General features: G+C 43.3%; 2 protein-coding genes across 4 annotated transcripts in view; one reads left to right on the top strand and one right to left on the bottom strand.

Annotated features, from left to right (window-relative positions):
- LOC139172242 (uncharacterized) overlaps nt 1–4,211 on the bottom strand; it is a 19,629-nt gene extending 15,418 nt beyond the window's left edge. Inside the window, exons 1-3 of one of the 2 annotated variants that reach the window (XM_070761160.1) lie at nt 3,954–4,211; nt 2,987–3,071; nt 418–588 (exon numbers count right to left, since the gene is read on the bottom strand). In XM_070761160.1, the coding sequence (XP_070617261.1) occupies nt 418–588; nt 2,987–3,071; nt 3,954–4,021 (324 nt within the window). In that variant the 5' untranslated portion in view covers nt 4,022–4,211. The remainder of the gene's footprint in view (nt 1–417; nt 589–2,986; nt 3,072–3,953) is intronic. The other variant, XM_070761159.1, reaches the window with a different exon arrangement.
- On the top strand, nt 4,204–18,154 carry COQ7 (coenzyme Q7, hydroxylase). 2 transcript variants are annotated; one of them, XM_070761163.1, is made up of 6 exons: nt 4,204–4,384; nt 6,092–6,291; nt 10,923–11,037; nt 14,768–14,907; nt 16,027–16,095; nt 17,599–18,154. In XM_070761163.1, exons 1-6 carry the CDS (start codon nt 4,351–4,353, stop codon nt 17,674–17,676), a joined length of 636 nt encoding a protein of 211 aa, XP_070617264.1. In that variant the 5' UTR covers nt 4,204–4,350; the 3' UTR covers nt 17,677–18,154. The 2 variants fall into 2 exon arrangements, with proteins under 2 accessions (XP_070617264.1, XP_070617265.1); XM_070761164.1 differs by having other exon boundaries at nt 4,353–4,644.

Below are 18,154 nucleotides of genomic sequence, written 5' to 3'. Positions count from 1 at the left end.
AAAATGTTGGCGCCATTCTTTCTTTTTCTCTTTCTTTTTTTTCTTTTCATTGTTTTTGGCTGTATGTGGTTTTGTCTTTGTGTATGTCAATTTTTTTAAAAAATATTTTCAATAAAAATCTCTTTTTTTCAAAGCACCTTTGAGACAACCATGACCTGCATGACTGAGAATCTCCATAGACATTTAAAATACAGGTATTTCAACTCCCAGAATTCCCTAGCCAGCATATGTGGACTTCAACTCCCAGAATTCCTCAGCCAGCCAGATGCCTGGGGAATTCTAGGAGTTGCAGTCCACGCATCTTAAAGTTGCTGAGGTTGAGAGACGCTGGTCTAACGAATATGAACTGGAGCAAAACATAGTCCCTGTATTTTTCCCCTTACATGAAATATATAAAATGATGAATCTGAGTATTACTCGGGCCATCTTTTTAATAAGCTTCTCCACCTCCTTTTGCTTGGCCAGGTTTCCCTGGATTTTCCTGTTACATTCCTCAACATTGCCAACATAGGCCCGGAGGAATGCTTCCAGCTTAACGTTGCCAAAGTCATGTTCCTTTTTCCTCTGCTCAGTCAGGTAAGCAGGATGCTGCAAGAAAATTAAAAACAAAACGAATGTATTAAAGAATATACAGACAAATATTTATTTGTCAAACTATCTACTAAGTCTGCACTACTATTACTTCTAGTTTTTTCTCATCATTCCTATCGCCCATTTCCTCCCACTAATAGAATACAATAGAATAGAATTTTATTGGCCAAGTGTGATTGGACACAGAAGGAATTTGTCTTGGTGCATATGCTCTCAGCGTACATTATTATTATTATTGTTGTTGTTGTTGTTGTTGTTGTTATTATTATTATTATTATTATTATTATTATTATTTATTAGATTTGTATGCCGCCCCTCTCCATAGACTCGGGGCGGCTCACAACAATAACAAAGACAATGTAAGAACAAATCTAATACTTTAAAAAACACTAAAACCCCCATTATTAAAAGCAAGAAATGCAGGTTTAAATATGCTGTAAGAATAGCTTTTCATAGTCCACAACTCTTCTAATCACACTATGGGAAAGCATCAGGTTGAGGAAGGTAGCTCAGAATATTTGCCTAATCAGGATGAAATGTTAATGAGAAATATACTAAATATAACAATTAAAAAAACTAATAGAAAAAGTATTGGTTAATGAATTAATATTCTACACAACCCCCCTACTTAGTGTAATAAACTAGGAATTCTTGCCATAAGTCTATTTGGAGTTACTTTTTTCATATTTTTAGATTATATTTTTACTTTAAACTCAAGAATATAGTATATCTACCGTAGTTTGCTAAATAACTATTGACAAATAGAGGTTTCCTTTAAACTTCCTAGTGCTACAACAATTTTGTTTAAAATCCAATACATAAAATAAAATATACATTTGTCAAGAATCATGTGGTACGACACTTAATGATTGTCACAGGGGTCAAATAATGACTGTATGACTGTAATTTGTTGCTTGTATCCTAAGATTTTTATTAATATTGATTGCTTCTTCATTGCTTATTTGTCCCCTATACTCATTAAGTGTTGTATCTCATGATTCTTGACAAATGTATCTTTTCTTTTATATACACTGAGAGCATATGCACCAAGACAAATTCCTTGTGTGTCCAATCACACTTGACCAATAAAGAATTCTATTGTATTCTATTGTATTCTATTCTATTCATCTCTCTTGTTCTCTCTATCATCTATTTGTTGTGGTCTGCCAGACCTGGCGGCAGCCTCAGATAATGAGGAGGTTGGGGAGGAACGTGGGCCAATCCTGGACTCTCAGGAAGGCTCCGATGAATGCTCTGCTTCTAAGGCAGAGACAGGGCCAGGGCTGTCCGACAGAACTACCTTCGGAGTTGGAGATAAATGGTCCCTTCCATCGGAAATAAATAGGAGCAAAGGGGGAATGGTGTTTGCATGAGACAATTAGTTTGTTTATCAATGTAAAGATTTGCTTATCTGAGTCCCTGCCTCGCAGAGACTCCTTGCCAAGTATTTCATTGTACAGCATTGCACCTGGCAGTATCAGCCTGGCAACCATCCAAGGACTGATAAGGTCTGTTGTTGCAATTCACCCTTGAAAGGCTTACTGCCAGGACTTTTCTATATGTGATTACTAGGAATTCACATTAGTGAAATTAAAAGGGGATTTTCGGGACAAGGTGTCTATTTCCTGATTTAGTGAAGCCTAGGTCACTAGTCTATCTATCTATCTATCTATCTATCTATCTATCTATCTATCTATCTATCTATCCTAATCTAATCTACCTATCTAATCTATCTATCTATCATTTATCTATCTATCTATCTATCTATCTATCTATCTATCTATCATCATCTTCACCTATTTCTATCTATCTATTTATCTATCATCTATGGCAGTGGTGGCGAACCTTTTTTGGTTTGTGGGCCAAAACGGTGTGTATGTGCGCACTAGCCATTACTGATCTATGGTATCTACCTACCTAGACTGTGGGGGATGCTACAGGGGTCGTAAGTGGAAGGAGTGGATGCATGTATACCCTTATTTTCAGTGTCCCTGTAACTAAATGAATGGTTGTAAGTTGAGGATTATCTATAACTATATTATTTTAAAAAAATACAGTACTGTACATGAATATTGTTTATTTCAAAAGTTAGTCATTAAGAGTGTTAGCATTTAAGTAAGAGGCAGGCCCTTCCCTCACTATATCACCAAAAAACTCTACATCTGGCCCCTATCCTGGACAGTTTTTAACTTTCCCTGTTAAAATACTGCTTTTAAGCCAAAGAAGTATTGACACTTAAGAACAGTATTTAAAAACAATAAAGTCACCAAAAACAATAACCAAATTTGTTTCTTTTTAAAAAAAAATCAATTGCAGTCTGGGCAGATATACCTGCAGGAAATACACCCATATTTGGAATTTGAGATTCAGCTACAAGGTGAATACGAAAGCTTACCAAACAGACGTTTTCAGCCTCATAACAGGTGAGGCCTGACGACTGGAAGGAGTTTTCCTTTCTCTGCACCTCAATGTAATACTTTCTAAGGGAAGAAAAGCATGTTTTTCAATAGATCATTCTGGCCGCTGCCCAGTGCCAAATGATCAAAATCTCATATCCGGAAACTGTCTACTCAGACTGGTGCCCAAACCTTGTTGTGATTGCAGCATGTCTGCATCAATTTGCAAGCAAAAAAGGACACAGGCTTAATTTCATCTGCCTTTATTTATTAAATGTATATGCCACCCAATTATCAGCAACCAGAGTGATTTGTCTATCTGTCCATCTATCCACCTGTGCATCTATCTATCATCCAAATATCATGCATCTATCCATTATCCATCCATCTATCTATCTGTCTGTCTGTCTGTCCGTCTATCTGTCCATCTATCATCCATCTGTCTATCATCAATCCGTCCCTCCATTTATCTAGCTATCCATCATCTGTTTATCCATTTCTCCATCTGTCCATCATCCATCCCTCTGTCTGTCTGTCTACCTATTTACCTACCCATCCACTTATTATCTATCCATCTATCATCTACCCATCTACAGTATCTATTGTGTGGCATCAATCTTAAAAAGCACATCACAAAATTACGCATTACAGATTGTTAAAGTGGGAAGGGATCTTGTAGGTCATCTAGTCCAACCCCCATTATATTCTCAATGATCAAATATGAAATTATTTACTCTACAGTATTTATAAATTCAAAGTTAAGACTTATTTAAAAGGGGGAAATGGCAAAAAAAACAACCCAAAAACCAGGATGGGAACAAAGAAAAAAAAACAGGATATCAACCCACCCATCCACCCAGAGGATAGAACGGAAAGCACTCTGCACATGCTCAGGAACCCGCATACACCTGCCCTGCGCCCCAGGGAATTCTCCTTTCCCCCCGACCAGCCCGGTCCAGCCCTTACAGCCGATGAGCCACCGAGAGGGCCAGTCTTCGCTCCGACCCCAAGCCGCTCAGTAGCCCCGCCGCCATCGATCCGGCCCGGAGCCCAAACGATGCACGATTCCACACGACCCAGCGCCTGGATCGCGTTCTGTGGTTTCCGTGACAACCGCTGCAGGAAGTGCCTTTTGCCGAATTGACGGCGGTTTTCCCCAATCGGAGAAAGAATCCTGTACACAGGGGGCGGTCTCCAATGAAGACATAGAGATATAAGATAGAGCGGCATGATTCTGTTGTGGAGAGTCGAACGAAGCTTTTCACAACTGTCTCGAGGCGTTACTTATGGATTAAGGACGCTTTACGTCAACAGGGCTGTGGCCGCAGTAGCCTCGTGACGTCATCAATCCACGCCAGGCAGCATGGCGAAGGCCGCGGCGGGCCTTCTGCTGATCCGTGAGTAGTACCCGCTCGGCGCCCGCCGGGAAGGTAGAGCGTTAGTGCGGGATAGCTCCCTCTTCTCTCGGGATTCCCACGTGATTCTCCCAACCCTACCCTTAAAAAATTCCCTCGGATGCCTCCTTTGCCCTCCCTGGATTAACTGCCCTATCGGGCGCTTTTTGACTACGATTCGCAGAATGCCCGGCAGGCAGACATCTTGAAAAGAGACTGGTTCAGCCCGCTGGAGAAGGTGGCTTGGATGGGAGGCTCAGCAGGTGTCTAAAGAAGTGCCAGTATTGAGCTCACCCAGCACACACTCTCCTATTGCTACTACAGTATTACTATTCCTCCTCCTTCTAGCAGTAATATTACTACTTTTAGGATAGGCCCTACCTTTTATTTTTTTTTAAGTGGTTGTGGTGGTTTTATGCGTTTACCTATTGCTTTTAAAGTTGTGTTTTATTGGGTTGCTGTGTTTAGCTACTTAGCTAAAGCTACAAATTTAGCTACAAATTGAATAAATCAGTGACTTAATCAATGTCCCACCTCTTCTAATTTTCTGCTTACAACAACCCTGTTAAGTGTTCTGTCGAGCTCTCTGGTAGAATCCTCCCAAAAATGCACAGATACAATTTCAGACACACACAGGTTTGAAAATTCAAAACAATGTTCTTTATAATGAAAATTCCCTTAACCTAAGCCCTCTTTTGGTATAGCAAAGAGCACTTGTCTCCAAACAAACTGGTAATTTGTACAAGTCCCTTATCAGTTCTGTGATACTTAGCTTGCAGCTGTGAGGCAATTCACAGTCCTTCTTCTTTCACAAAGTGAAACACACTTTGCCCTGGTTTAGTTTCAAAGCGGGGGAAAATCAGCACACAAAAGGTCAAAGTCAGTAAAGCAGTCAGGAAACACAATGATCAGATAATCCTCCACAATGGCCAAACCCACAGGCTTCTATTTATAGCAGCCTCACTAATTACCACAGCCCCACCCAACCACAGGTGACCTCATTTTCTTTGATAATAATCTCTCAGTTGTTGCTGCCTATGCATCGCTCTCCTCATGCATGGCTGTATCATTAACTCTTGTTCTGAATCCAAGGAGGAGCTAGAGAATTGATCTCCTTCTGAGCTGTCTGCCCCACTCTCCTCCTCCCTGTCACTCATGTCTTCATGGTCAGAGGAGCCTTCATCATCAGATTCCACCGGGGGCAAAACAGGCCTGCAGCATGTGGATGACTCCCCCACATCCACAGTCCTTGGGGCAGGAGCTAGGCCAGAGCTAACCACAACATTAAGTAGGACTCACAGAGTGTTTGGATGCTGAAACCCTAAGTGTGGAATTTTTTTGTGAGTGTTTTAATAATAATAATAATAATTATTATTATTATTATTATTATTAATACTAATAATAATTTATTAGATTTGTAAATCTAATTTGGATTTGGATTTTTTTTGTGGGTGTTTTGTGGTTTGTGTGGAAGTCGACACAAAGTCAAGGTGGCAGCCCCTAGTATTCAATGAAAGCTGAACTCTCTTTTTTATGTGCATTGTGATTTTAACTGTAGGCATTGTCTTGATAATATTGCTCCACTTAGGCCTTATTTGAAAATCATAAGCTGAACTAATGGATTAGTTACATGCTTAGAAAGGTCTGAAAAAGTTCAAAGGAACCCTGCACTCTGTTTTGATAGTAAACCAATGATTGTCTGCTTGACAGGTGCAAAAGGAAGATGGGGCTTGCAATTCCTATGCTCCCCTTACAGACTTTGTAGTAGCGGAATAAATCTGGGTGATATCAACAAGCCGGTTATTGATCGAATAATCAGAGTGGATCATGCAGGCGAATACGGGGCGAATCGCATTTACGCAGGTCAGATGGCCGTCTTAGGCAGAAGTTCAGTAGGACCAGTCATTCGTGTAAGTATTTTTACCCCACTGGTTTCATTGTCCTTCTTCTGATACTTTTTCTATACAGGGATACCTCATCTTATGAACTTAATTGGTTCCGGGACGAGGTTTGTAAGGTGAAAAGTTTGTAAGACAAAACAATGTTTCCCATAGAATATACTGGATTAATGCGTGCAAGCCCAAAACTCACCCCTTTTGCCAGCCGAATCGCCCGTTTTTGTACTGCTGGGGTTCCCCTCCATGGGAAACCCCACCTCCCGACTTCCGTGTTTTTGTGATACTGCAGGGGAATCCCAGCAGCGCAAAAACGGGTGCTTTGCTGGCAACGGAAGTCCGGAGGTGGGGTTTCCCAGCGAGGGGAGCCTCAGCGAAATTGCAGCATTGCAAAAACACGGAAGTCCTTGAAACCCCCCCTCCGGACTTCTGTGTTTTTGTAATGCTGCGATTTCGCTGAGGCTCCCCTCGCTGGGAAACCCCACCTCCGGACTTCCGTTGCCAGCGAAGCACCCGTTTTTGCACTGCTGGGATTCCCCTGCAGCATTGCAAAAACACAGAAGTCCGGAGGTGGGGTTTCCCATGGAGGGGAGCCTCAGGGGAATCCCAGCAGTGCAAAAACGGGCGCTTCGCTGGCAACAAGTCCGGAGGTGGGGCATCCCAGTGGCGGCGGCTTGGGTTTGTAAGGTGAAAATAGTTTGGAAGAAGAGGCAAAAAAATCTTAAACCCCGGGTTTGTATCTCGAAAAGTTTGTATGATGAGGCGTTTGTAAGACGAGGTATCACTGTACTTGTAAGTTCAACTGGTAGTCAAAATAATTTTTTTACACTTATGGTATTTTTGGAGTATAAGATGCACCTGAGTATAAGATGCATCTTAGTTTTGGAGGGGGAAAATAGAGGAGAAAAAATCTACCTACTAGGTATTCACCCATCTGGGCAGCTTCAGCACATTATTTTATCCCCTGGTTAGGGTTGGGGGGGAACTTTTTTGGGGGGAGTAGCAATGAAAACAAGCCTGCAAAGATTTAGGGCTGGGAAAAAACCTTCTTTGTAGTGTTCTGTCGGGCTCTCTGGTAGAATCCTCCCGAAAATTCAAAGGTACAAATGTCAGACACACACACATTTGAAAATTCAAAACAATGTTCTTTATAACGAAAATTCAAATAAACTAAGCACTTTTTTGTATAGCAAAGAGCACTCGTCTCCAAACAAACTGGTAATTTGTACAAGTCCCTTATCAGTTCTGAGATACTTAGCTTGCAGCTGTGAGGCAATTCACAGTCCTTCTTCTTTCACAAAGTGAAACACACTTTGCTCTGGTTTAGTTTCAAAGCGGGGGGAAATCAGCACACAAAAGGTCAAAGTCAGTAAAGCAGTCACGAAACACAACGATCAGATAATCCTCCACAATGGCCAAACCCACACACTGCTATTTATATCAGCCTCACTAATGACCACAGGCCCACCCAACCACAGGTGGCCTCATTTTCTTTGATAATCATCTCTCAGTTGTTGCTGCCTATGCATCGCTCTCCGCATGCGTGGCTGTATCATTAACTCTTGTTCTGAATCCAAGGAGGAGCTAGATAATTGATCTCCTTCTGAGCTGTCTGCCCCACTCTCCTCCTCCCTGTCACTCATGTCTTCTTGGTCAGAGGAGCCTTCATCAGCACATTCCACCGGGGACAAAACAGGCCTGCGGCATGTGGATGTCTCCCCCACATCCACATCCTTGGGGCAGGAGCTGGGCCGGAGCTAAACACAACATGTAGTAGCAATGAAAAAAATCCTGCAAGCGGAGAAGATCGTTAGCTTCAAAAAAAGCTACATTCAGAGTATAAGACGCACCGAAATGTTCAGCCTCTTTTAAGGGGGGAAACGGGTGTGTCTTATACTCCAAAAATACGGTACTTTACACCAAGGGGGTCAAACTCAAGTCGTCACATGGTCATGTCTATTTCTATTCATTTCTCTATTTATTAGATTTCTATGCCGCCCTATTCCTCAGACTCAGATCTGATCATGTGACATATCGGCACATAAATCGGGTGTGGGCGTGGACAGGGTGTGGCGCATCGGCCTGCAGGCTGTGAGTTTGACACTCCTGCTTTATACAGCTAAATTAGCCGCAATGATTTGTGGAGTAAATCATTGTTGGCTGGAATCCCATGTTCTTTGAAACCATAACAAAGGTCGTCTTTGACTTAGAGCTGTTTGTTCAATGACCGTTCAAAGTTACAAGGGCCTGTGCGGGAGGCGGAAGCTATTTACATACTGTCCTGGCATTTATGATTGTTTATGACACTTTCATACAATTCAAATGTTTTGCAGCATTCTGCAGTCACCTGATCACAATTGGAGACCTTCCCACCTTTCTGACAAAAGAATCAATGGGAAAAACTGGATCCTCTTAAAAGCCAAGTGGTTCCCTTAATAACTGCAGTGGTTTTGCTTAACAACGCCAGTAAATATGGTCCCGGCTTCCTACTCCCTCCAAAGAAGGGTTTTTTTTACCAAGCCAAAATCTTTACAGGCTTGTTTTCATTCCTACTCCTTCTGAAAAAGGTTTTTTTTCTGCAGCCCTAACCAGGGGATAAAATAATGTGCTGAAGCCATAGTTCCCTCTAAGCTGAGCAGTGAGCAATCGCTCACTTAAAAATCATCATCAACTCAGAGTTTTCCAAACCTGCCCAGAAGCCGAGAGGGAAAGAGTGAGAGGGAAGGAGAGAGAGAGGAAGAGAGAGAAACAGATAGAAAAAAGAGAGGAAGGAAAAGAGAAAAAAAGAATGGGAGTAAGGAAGAGAGCAAGAAAATCAAAATCTAGTTTGAAACTAGCTCAATTATTTAAGTGGCATTTTGATATTGATAGAGTTGCCCTATTATGAGCTCACTGTTATAGACACACAGTACAGTATTTTATTTTGAAATTCTCTGAGGCAAAACAGGGTGGGTTTTTTATTTGTTTGTTTGTTTGTTTATTTATTTATTTATTATTTCTGTGCCGCCCAGTCCCGAAGGGACTGCCGCTCAGACACTATACTTTTCTGCCCACCCCCCCAAAAAAATTAGAGGGAACACTGGCTGAAGCTGACCAGACCAAGTGTTCTGGTCCAAATAAGGCAAATCCACAAATCTTTTCCCAAGGCTTTGATCTTCAAACAAATAAATCCTTCATTCTCTCTTACACAGAATATAAATGGTAACAAATTCAGGCAGGGTTGTGAGATCATGCACAGTGAATACTTTACAATGCAAATACAGATTCCAAGCTCAAAAACTGGAGAAGCAAGGCTATAAATCTCTCTTAAGGCGTAAGAGTTTATCAGTACTATAAAGGCTCTACTCGCTGTTCCTGTTAATCTAAATTAGCACGTCATGGTTTATCAAAAGCTTACTTTTTCCGGGGCTATGAATCATGCCATATTTCAATCACGCAGATTGCCCAAAAGCAGTTCTTACCTAGTATTACCTATTTACGCAATTCTAAACAAGTGCAGATTCAAAACTTTTTCCCAAGAACTTCTCTTTGTTTTGCGAATCTCCTAGGACCTAGGATTTACCCATGGACTGTTAGATATTCGCCCATTATCTGAAAATGAACCACATTCCATGCTAACTTCTAAATTACTGTCTCCTACGCTCTCGTCCCCACTGCCTTCTGATAACCTTCTTAAACCTCAATCCACAGCTCACATTAGAGAAACATCTTTCGGCTGTGACGAGGGGGGCGTTTACCCAGGTCCGCCTGGTGCACCAGTTGCGGCCCTATTTGGACCGGGACTCACTGCTCACAGTCACTCATGCCCTCATCACCTCGAGGCTCGACTACTGTAACGCTCTCTACATGGGGCTTCCTTTGAAGAGTGTTCGGAAACTTCAGATCGTGCAGAATGCAGCTGCGAGAGCTATCATGGGCTTTCCTAAATATGCCCATGTTACACCAACACTCCACAGTCTGCATTGGTTGCCGATCGGTTTCCGGTCACAATTCAAAGTGTTGGTTATGACCTATAAAGCCCTTGATGGCATCGGGCCAGAATATCTCCAGGACCGTCTTCTGCCGCACGAATCCCAGCGACCGGTTAGGTCCCACAAAGTTGGCCTTCTCCAGGTCCCATCAACTAAACAATGTCGTCTGGCGGGACCCAGGGGAAGAGCCTTCTCTGTGGTGGCACCGACCCTCTGGAACCAGCTCCCCCCAGATATCAGAGTTGCCCCCACCATCCTTGCCTTTCGCAAGCTCCTTAATACCCACCTCTGTCGTCAGGCATGGGGGAATTGAGATATTCCCTTCCCCCTAGGCTTACAAAATTTATGCATGGTATGTTTGTATCTATGATTGGTTACTTAAATTGGGGGTTTTAAACTACTTTTAATATTAGATTTGTTTATATTGTTTTTTATTGCTGTTAGCCTCCCCAAGTCTACGGAGAGGGGCGGCATACAAATCTAATTAAATAAATAAATAAGTAAGTAAACCAGGATAAGCCAAAACCTCTGTTTCCTCATCCTCAGAGTCTGATACTTCCTGAGGCTGGCAAGGAATACTCACAACACCAAGGACTAGCTAGATGAATATGTGGTAGGTAGGTGTGTCTTATACTCTGAAAATTACAATATCTTTCTGTTTTTGTTTTAATCCAGCAAATGTGGGAACAAGAAAAGGACCATTTGAAACAAATGAAGGACTTGGTGGTTTTGTACAGAGTCCGTCCAACCATGTTGTTACCTCTGTGGGACGTTGCAGGTTATATGTTAGGTGAGCACCAGGTGTTTTTTTTCTTTTCCTAATATATATGTGTGTGTGTGTGTGTGTGTGTTTTTCTGTCGACTTCCCAGGTTCAAATCCTGGTAAGGGTATGACTAACTGATGAGAGCAAAATAGCTTGAAATAGATCTATACTAATATCCGTTCCTTTTCATTATCGGCAAAAAGATGTTACATACAAATATATACACAATGGTCGCCCAGAAAGTAACGCACCACATTTTTTTCTTCAACAATTATTTATTGAACACAATGAAACTTACACACAAGAAAGAAGGATGTTTCTTCTACACTCCCTGTTTTTCCACGTAATCTATGTCCCGTTCTATGGCCTTCCTCCAGCGAGACACAAGGGCATTTATGCCCTGTCGGTACCACTCCTTGTTCTAATGGCCTCCCCCTCTGCTCTTCTGTTCTGTTCTTCCTAATGGCCTCACCCTCTGTGCCCAGCGACTAACCGTACTTCTGTCAACTGCAGATTCTCCATAAACTGCACACAAATATTTGTGAATATTCCCAAGAGTTTCTTTCTCTGCAGTGAGAAACTCAATGACGACATGCTGCTTGTAACGAAGATCACTTACAGATGGCATTTCAAAACGCTGCTGCAGCTACGCTATCTGCCTGAAGAAATGCAAAATTTACACATGCACTCCTGACAATTCAAATAATGTCTATCTAAACTTTTGCATTCATACCATAGAAACATAGAAGACTGACGGCAGAAAAAGACCTCATGGTCCATCTAGTCTGCCCTTATACTATTTCCTGTATTTTATCTTACAATGGATATACAGTGATCCCCCGCTCGTTGCGAGGGTTCCGTTCCAGGACCCCCCGCAACGAGCGGGTTTTCGCGAAGTAGCGCTGCGGAAGTAAAAACACCATCTGCGCATGTGCAGATGGTGTTTTAAACTTCCGCAGCGCTAGCGAGGAGCCGAAGATTGGGGGGCGGGGCGGCTCTTTTAAAACATCGCCGCCGACATGGGGGGCTCGCTAGCACCCCCCCCGAACCCCCAACCCGGGTTTGGGGAGGTGCTAGCAAGCCCCCCATGTCGGCGGCGATGTTTTAAAAGAGCCGCGCCGCCCCCCAATCTTCGGCTCCTCAGCGGTGAGCGAGCGAAGCCAAGCCGGCAGCAATGTCGCCGCCGCTGCAGCCAACGCGCGCTACGATCTTCCGGGCCAGCCAGGCTCAGTGACGGAAGGCAGCCACTTGGCCCGGGATGCTGGGCCGAGAGGAGCCGGGCTTGATCCGCTGAGCCTGGCTGGCCCGGAAGATCGTAGCGCGCGTTGGCTGCAGCGGCGGCGACATTGCTGCCGGCTTGGCTTCGCTCGCCGCTGCAGCCAACGCGCGCTACGATCTTCCGGGCCAGCCAGGCTCAGCGGATCAAGCCCGGCTCCTCTCGGCCCAGCATCCCGGGCCAAGCGGCTGCCTTCCGTCACTGAGCCTGGCTGGCCCGGAAGATCGTAGCGCGCGTTGGCTGCAGCGGCGGCGACATTGCTGCCGGCTTGGCTTCGCTCGCCGCTGCAGCCAACGCGCGCTACGATCTTCCGGGCCAGCCAGGCTCAGTCACGGAAGGCAGCTGCTTGGCCCGGGATGCTGGGCCGAAAGGAGCCGGGCTTGAAGATCGCAGCACGCGTTGGCTGCGGTGGCGAGGGCTTGCGATGGAGAGTGGAGGAAGCGGCCATGGGAGGGCGAGCTGCCTCAGGGAGGAGGATCGGGCGGGACCAGGTGGGGGCTGGAATTTCTCCGCTGGGAAGAAGCGGCCAGGGCGAAGGGCGGGCGAGCGGCGAAGGGCGGGCGAGCGGGTGCTGGGGAGGGCTTATCGCCCTCCCGCCAGCAAGAGGGGGAGCGAACGGCGTGGGCAGGCGAAGGGCGGGCGAGCGGCAGCGAGGAGTTTGCGTGGGCGGTGGGGAAACTCCTCGCTGATGCCAGCAAGAGGGGGAAGACCCAGGGAAGCCGCCCAGCAGCTGATCTCCCGGTTGCCATCTACGCATGCGTGCCCATAGAAAAAAAGGGCACGCATACGTAGATGGTATTTTGACTTCCGGGTTGAAAAATCGCAAATTACCCTGTTCGCAATGGTCGGGGACGCAATAACCGGGGGATCACTGTATGTTTATCCCAGGCATGTTTAAATTCATTTCCTGTGGATTTACCAACCACGTCTGCTGGAAGTTTGTTTCAAGCATCTACTACTCTTTCAGTGAAATAATATTTTCTCATGTTGCCTTTGATCTTTCCCCCAACTAACTTCAGATTGTGCCCCCTTGTTCTTGTGTTCACTTTCCTATTAAAAACACTTCCCTCCTGAACCTTATTTAACCCTTTAACATATTTAAATGTTTCGATCATGTCCCCCCCTTTTCCTTCTGTCCTCCAGACCAGTGTTTTTCAACCAGTGTGCCGTGGCACACTAGTGTGCCGCGAGACATGGTCAGGTGTGCCGCGAAGCTCAGAGAGAGAAAGAAAACAAGAGAGAGAGAAAGAAAGAGAGAGAAAGAGAGAGAGAGAGAGAAAGAAAGAAAGCAAGAGAGAGAGAAAGAAAACAAGAGAGCGAGAAAGAGAGAGAGAGAAAGAAAGCAAGAGAGAGAGAGAGAGAAAGCAAGAGAGAGAAAGCAAGAGAGAAAGAGAACAAGAGAGAGAAAGAGAACAAGAGAAAGAGAGAGAAAGAAAGAAAGAGAGAGAGAGAAAGAGAGGGAAGGTGGGAGAGAGAAAGACATAGAGGGAGATAGGGAGAAAGAGAGCAAAAGAGAGAGGAAGGAAGAGAGAGAAAGAAAGGATGGAGAGAGAGAGAGAGAAAAGAAGAAGGGAGAGAAAGAGGGAGGGAGAGAGAAATAGAGCGAAATGGAGGAAGAGAGAGAGAAAAAAATTGTCCAAACTTTTTTTAGCCACCCCCCCCACCCCACTCAATGTGCCCCAGGGTTTTGTAAATGTAAAAAATGTGCCGTGGCTCAAAAAAGGTTGAAAATCACTGCTCCAGACTATACAGATTGAGTTCATGAAGTCTTTCCTGATACGTTTTATGCTTAAGACCTTCCACCATTCTTGTAGCCCGTCTTTGGACCCGTTCAATTTTGTCAATATCTTTTTGTAGGTGAGGTCTCCAGAACTGGACACAGTCTTCCAAATGTGGTCTCACCAGCGCTCTATACAGCGGGATCACTGTCTCCCTCTTCCTGCTTGTTATACCTCTAGCTATGCAGCCAAGCATTCTACTTGCTTTCCCTACCGCCTGACCGCACTGTTCACCCATTTTGTGACTGTCAGAAATCACCACCCCTAAATCCTTCTCTTCTGAAGTTTTTGCTAACACAGAACTGCCAATACAGATTTTTCCTATTAAAAACACTTCCCTCCTGAACATTTAACCCTTTAACATATTTAAATGTTTCGATCCTGTCCCCCCTTTTCCTTCTGTCCTCCACACTATACAGATTGAGTCCATGAAGTCTTTCCTGATACGTTTTATGCTTAAGACCTTCCACCATTCTTGTAGCCCGTCTTTGGACCCGTTCAATTTTGTCAATATCTTTTTGTAGGTGAGGTCTCCAGAACTGAACACAGTACTCCAAATGAGGTCTCACACACCATTACTGTAGGCTGAGAAAAAAAATGTGGTGCATTACTTTCTGGGCGACCCTTGTACATACACACATACATATATCTGAGATATGTATCCTCCCAATCACAGCTGTGATTTTGATGTTTTATCTCTAGGTGCTGGCACAGCTTTGCTTGGGAAGAAAGCTGCCATGGCCTGCACAGTGGCCGTGGAAGAAAGCATTGCTGTGCATTACAACAACCAGATCAGGGTCCTTGTAGAGGAAGACCCCGAGAAGTATAAGGAGTTGTTACAGGTATGCTACTACTCTTTCCTTGCTTTATATTTCTATTCGTCCTCCTCTTGTATCTCTTTCCCTTCTTTCTAAATCCTTTTCCCTTTCTTTCCCTCTCCTTCCCCAATCACGCATGCTGTATAAGTAAACTATAATTGCTAGAATGTACATTATATATATTCCCTTTACTTTTCTGTACCCTGTTTTTAATGTATATAACCAATAAACATTTTTTTTTTAAAGAGAAGCAATCTGGTGGGCCAAATTTCATAAGTTTAGCATTTGCCAACATTTCACGATTGAACGAAATTTCTTAGATTTTCAGTGAAAGCAAAATATGTTCTTAAACATTTGTGATATAAAACCTCGTTGATCACTTCTCAAGCTAGACTGCCAGTTTGCCAGTCCCCCCCAAATAGTCTAAGTTTTCAATATTTTGAAAGCCTGTTTAGAACTGATGACAAGTCCCAGTGTTGGGTCAGAGAGGGATGTAGGAGTTGCAAACAGGGAGTTGGAAGCCATATACTACTCCGACCTTATATGTTTTCTTTCATTCATTCATTCATTCATTCATTCATTCATTCATTCATTCATTTATTTATTGGATTTGTATGCCGCCCCTCTCCATAGACTCGGGGCGGCTAACAACAGTAATAAAAAACATCATATAAATCCAATACTAAAACAACTAAATAACCCTTATTGTAAAACCAAACATCCCTACAAACAAACATAGCATGCATAAATGGTAAAGGCCTAGGGGGAAAGAATATCTCAGTTCCCCCATGCCTGACGACAGAGGTGGGTTTTAAGGAGCTTACAAAAGGCAAGGAGGGTGGGGGCAATTCTAATCTCGGGGGGGGGAGTTGGTTCCAGAGGGCCGGGGCTGCCACAGAGAAGGCTTTTCCCCTGGGCCCCGCCAAACGACATTGTTTTGTTGACGGGACCCGGAGAAGGCCAACTCTGTGGGACCTAACCGGTCGCTGGGATTCATGCGGCAGAAGGCGGTCTCGTAGATACCCTGGTCTAAGGTATAGCCCAAAAGCTTTGGACATTTCTGGCATTTTATTTTTAACCAGTTACGTCTTGTTTTCTCACTTGATTTGCTTGTGGGATAACACACATACCCCTCCCCACCAGATCATTAAGAAATTTCGGGATGAAGAGATGGAGCATCACGACACTGGACTTGAATACGATGCTGAACTGGTAAGTTGGCGACCAACCTCCTCAGAATTTGCATATTCAAAAGCACCCATGCTGGGTCAGTAATTCTGGGAATTGAAGTCCGGTTGATCTAGTTACCCTCCCTTGCTCCAGTCCATAACGTAGAAGACTGATGGCATAAAAAGACCTCATGGTCCATCTAGTCTCCCCTTATACTATTTCCTGTATTTTATCTTAGGATGGATATATGTTTAACCCAGGCATGTTTAAATTCATTTAAATATGTGAAAGGGTTAAATAAGTTTCAGGAGGGAAGTGTTTTTCATAGGAAAGTGAACCCAAGAACAAAGGGGCACAATCCGAGGTTAGTTGGGGGAAAGATCAGAAGCAACGTGAGAAAATATTATTTGAGTAGTAGATGCTTGGAACAAAATTCCAGCAAACACAGTTGGTGAATCCACAGTAACTGAATTTAAACATGCCTGGGATAAACATATATCCATCCTAAGATAAAATACAGGAAATAGTATAAGGGCAGACTAGATGGACCATAAGGTCTTTTTCTGCCGTCAATCTTCTATGTTTCTACTACCCTGTACTATTCTGGGAAAATGGCTGTCCAATCTCTTCTTAAAAGCCTCCAGTAATGTAGCACCCATAACCTCTGGAGGCAAGCCGGTTCAGTGGTTGATGATTCTCAGAAGACATCTCCATAGTTTAAGTTTGGATCTCTCTTTAATGATCTTTCACCCCCTCTAGTCCGGCTCTGAGATTTTTTGGAGACTAAGTGCCTCCATTCTTTTTTGTCCTGGATTAACTGAAAGCAAAATAAATTTCAGCCTTGAATTGTTGCTGATAGCAGTCTTGAAGATAACGGAAAATATAAAATAGTTCTAACATCCAATGTTTTTCTTTCTTTCTCTTTCTTTCCTTCCTTCCCTCCTTTCTTTCTTTCTCTCTCTTTTTATCTTTCTTTCCTTTCTTCCTTTCATTTTTTCTCTTTCCTTTCTTCCTTCCTTCCTTTCTTTCTTTCCTTCTTTCCTCTCATTTCTTTCTTTCCTTCCTTCCTATCATTTCTTTCTCTCTTTCTTTCCTTCCTTTCTTTCTTTCTCTTTCTTTCCTTCCTTCCTTGCTTTCCTTTCTCTCTCTCTCTTTCTTTCCTTCCTTTCTTTCTCTTTCTCTCCTCTCTTTCTTTCTTTCTTTTCTTTCCTTCCTTTCATTTCTTTCTCTCTTTCTTTCCTTCCTTCCTTTCTCTTTCCTTTCTTTCTCTCTTTTTCTTTCCTTCCTTTCTTTCTCTTTCTTTCCTTCCTTCCTTTCATTTTTTTCTCTCTTTCTTTCCTTCCTTTCTTTCTCTTTCTCTTCTCTCTCTTTCTTTTTTTCCTTCCTTTCATTTCTTTCTCTTTCTTTCTTTCCTTCCTTTCTTTCTTTCTCTTTCTTTCCTTCCTTCTTTGCTTTCCTTTCTCTCTCTCTCTCTTTCCTTCCTTCCTTTCTTTCTTTCTTTCTCTTTCTCTCTCTTCTCTCTCTCTCTCTTTCTTTCTTGCATAGACTCCGGGATACTCAGTTTTGAAGAATGCTATACAAGTCGGATGTAAAGCAGCGATATTTTTATCGGAAAGGATTTAAATTTGGCGACGGTAGATTTCTCGTCAATTAAGAGGGTATTACAGTCCTGTTCAAGTAGAGCAAAACTATCCTTCGACCTTATTGAAAAGTCTACGTAGATGGGGATTCTTTCGTTTCTTTCGTTCTTGCTGTCAGTTGGGGAAAGCCGATGGTTACGTTTTTGTCTGTCTGAAATTGGTGGAAACTTGCTGGAGAGGTTACACAATTGTTTTTTCATACGCCTCCCACCTGAAAAACCTGACTGTGGTCTTGCTGCCATTTTAATGTGCATACGTGTGGCCATTGCAACATCTTTTTTTCAACGAAAGGTATCCCTTATAGAATAGCCATTTAGCCTTCCCTCCCACGAGAACCTTAACTTATTTATTAAAGTTTGTACTGAAAAGCAAATCACACCACTTAAAAACCAATTGTGTGTTTTCTAACGGAAGAGTCAGGAGTAGATGCGTTGTTGAAATAAATGGTGCTTCATTTCAAA

Source organism: Erythrolamprus reginae, chromosome 9 (assembly GCF_031021105.1).
Source record: "Erythrolamprus reginae isolate rEryReg1 chromosome 9, rEryReg1.hap1, whole genome shotgun sequence".
NCBI classification, from domain to species: domain Eukaryota; kingdom Metazoa; phylum Chordata; class Lepidosauria; order Squamata; family Dipsadidae; genus Erythrolamprus; species Erythrolamprus reginae.
The sequence above is the reverse complement of the archived record's forward strand: the minus strand, read 5'-3'. Positions and strand labels throughout refer to the sequence as shown.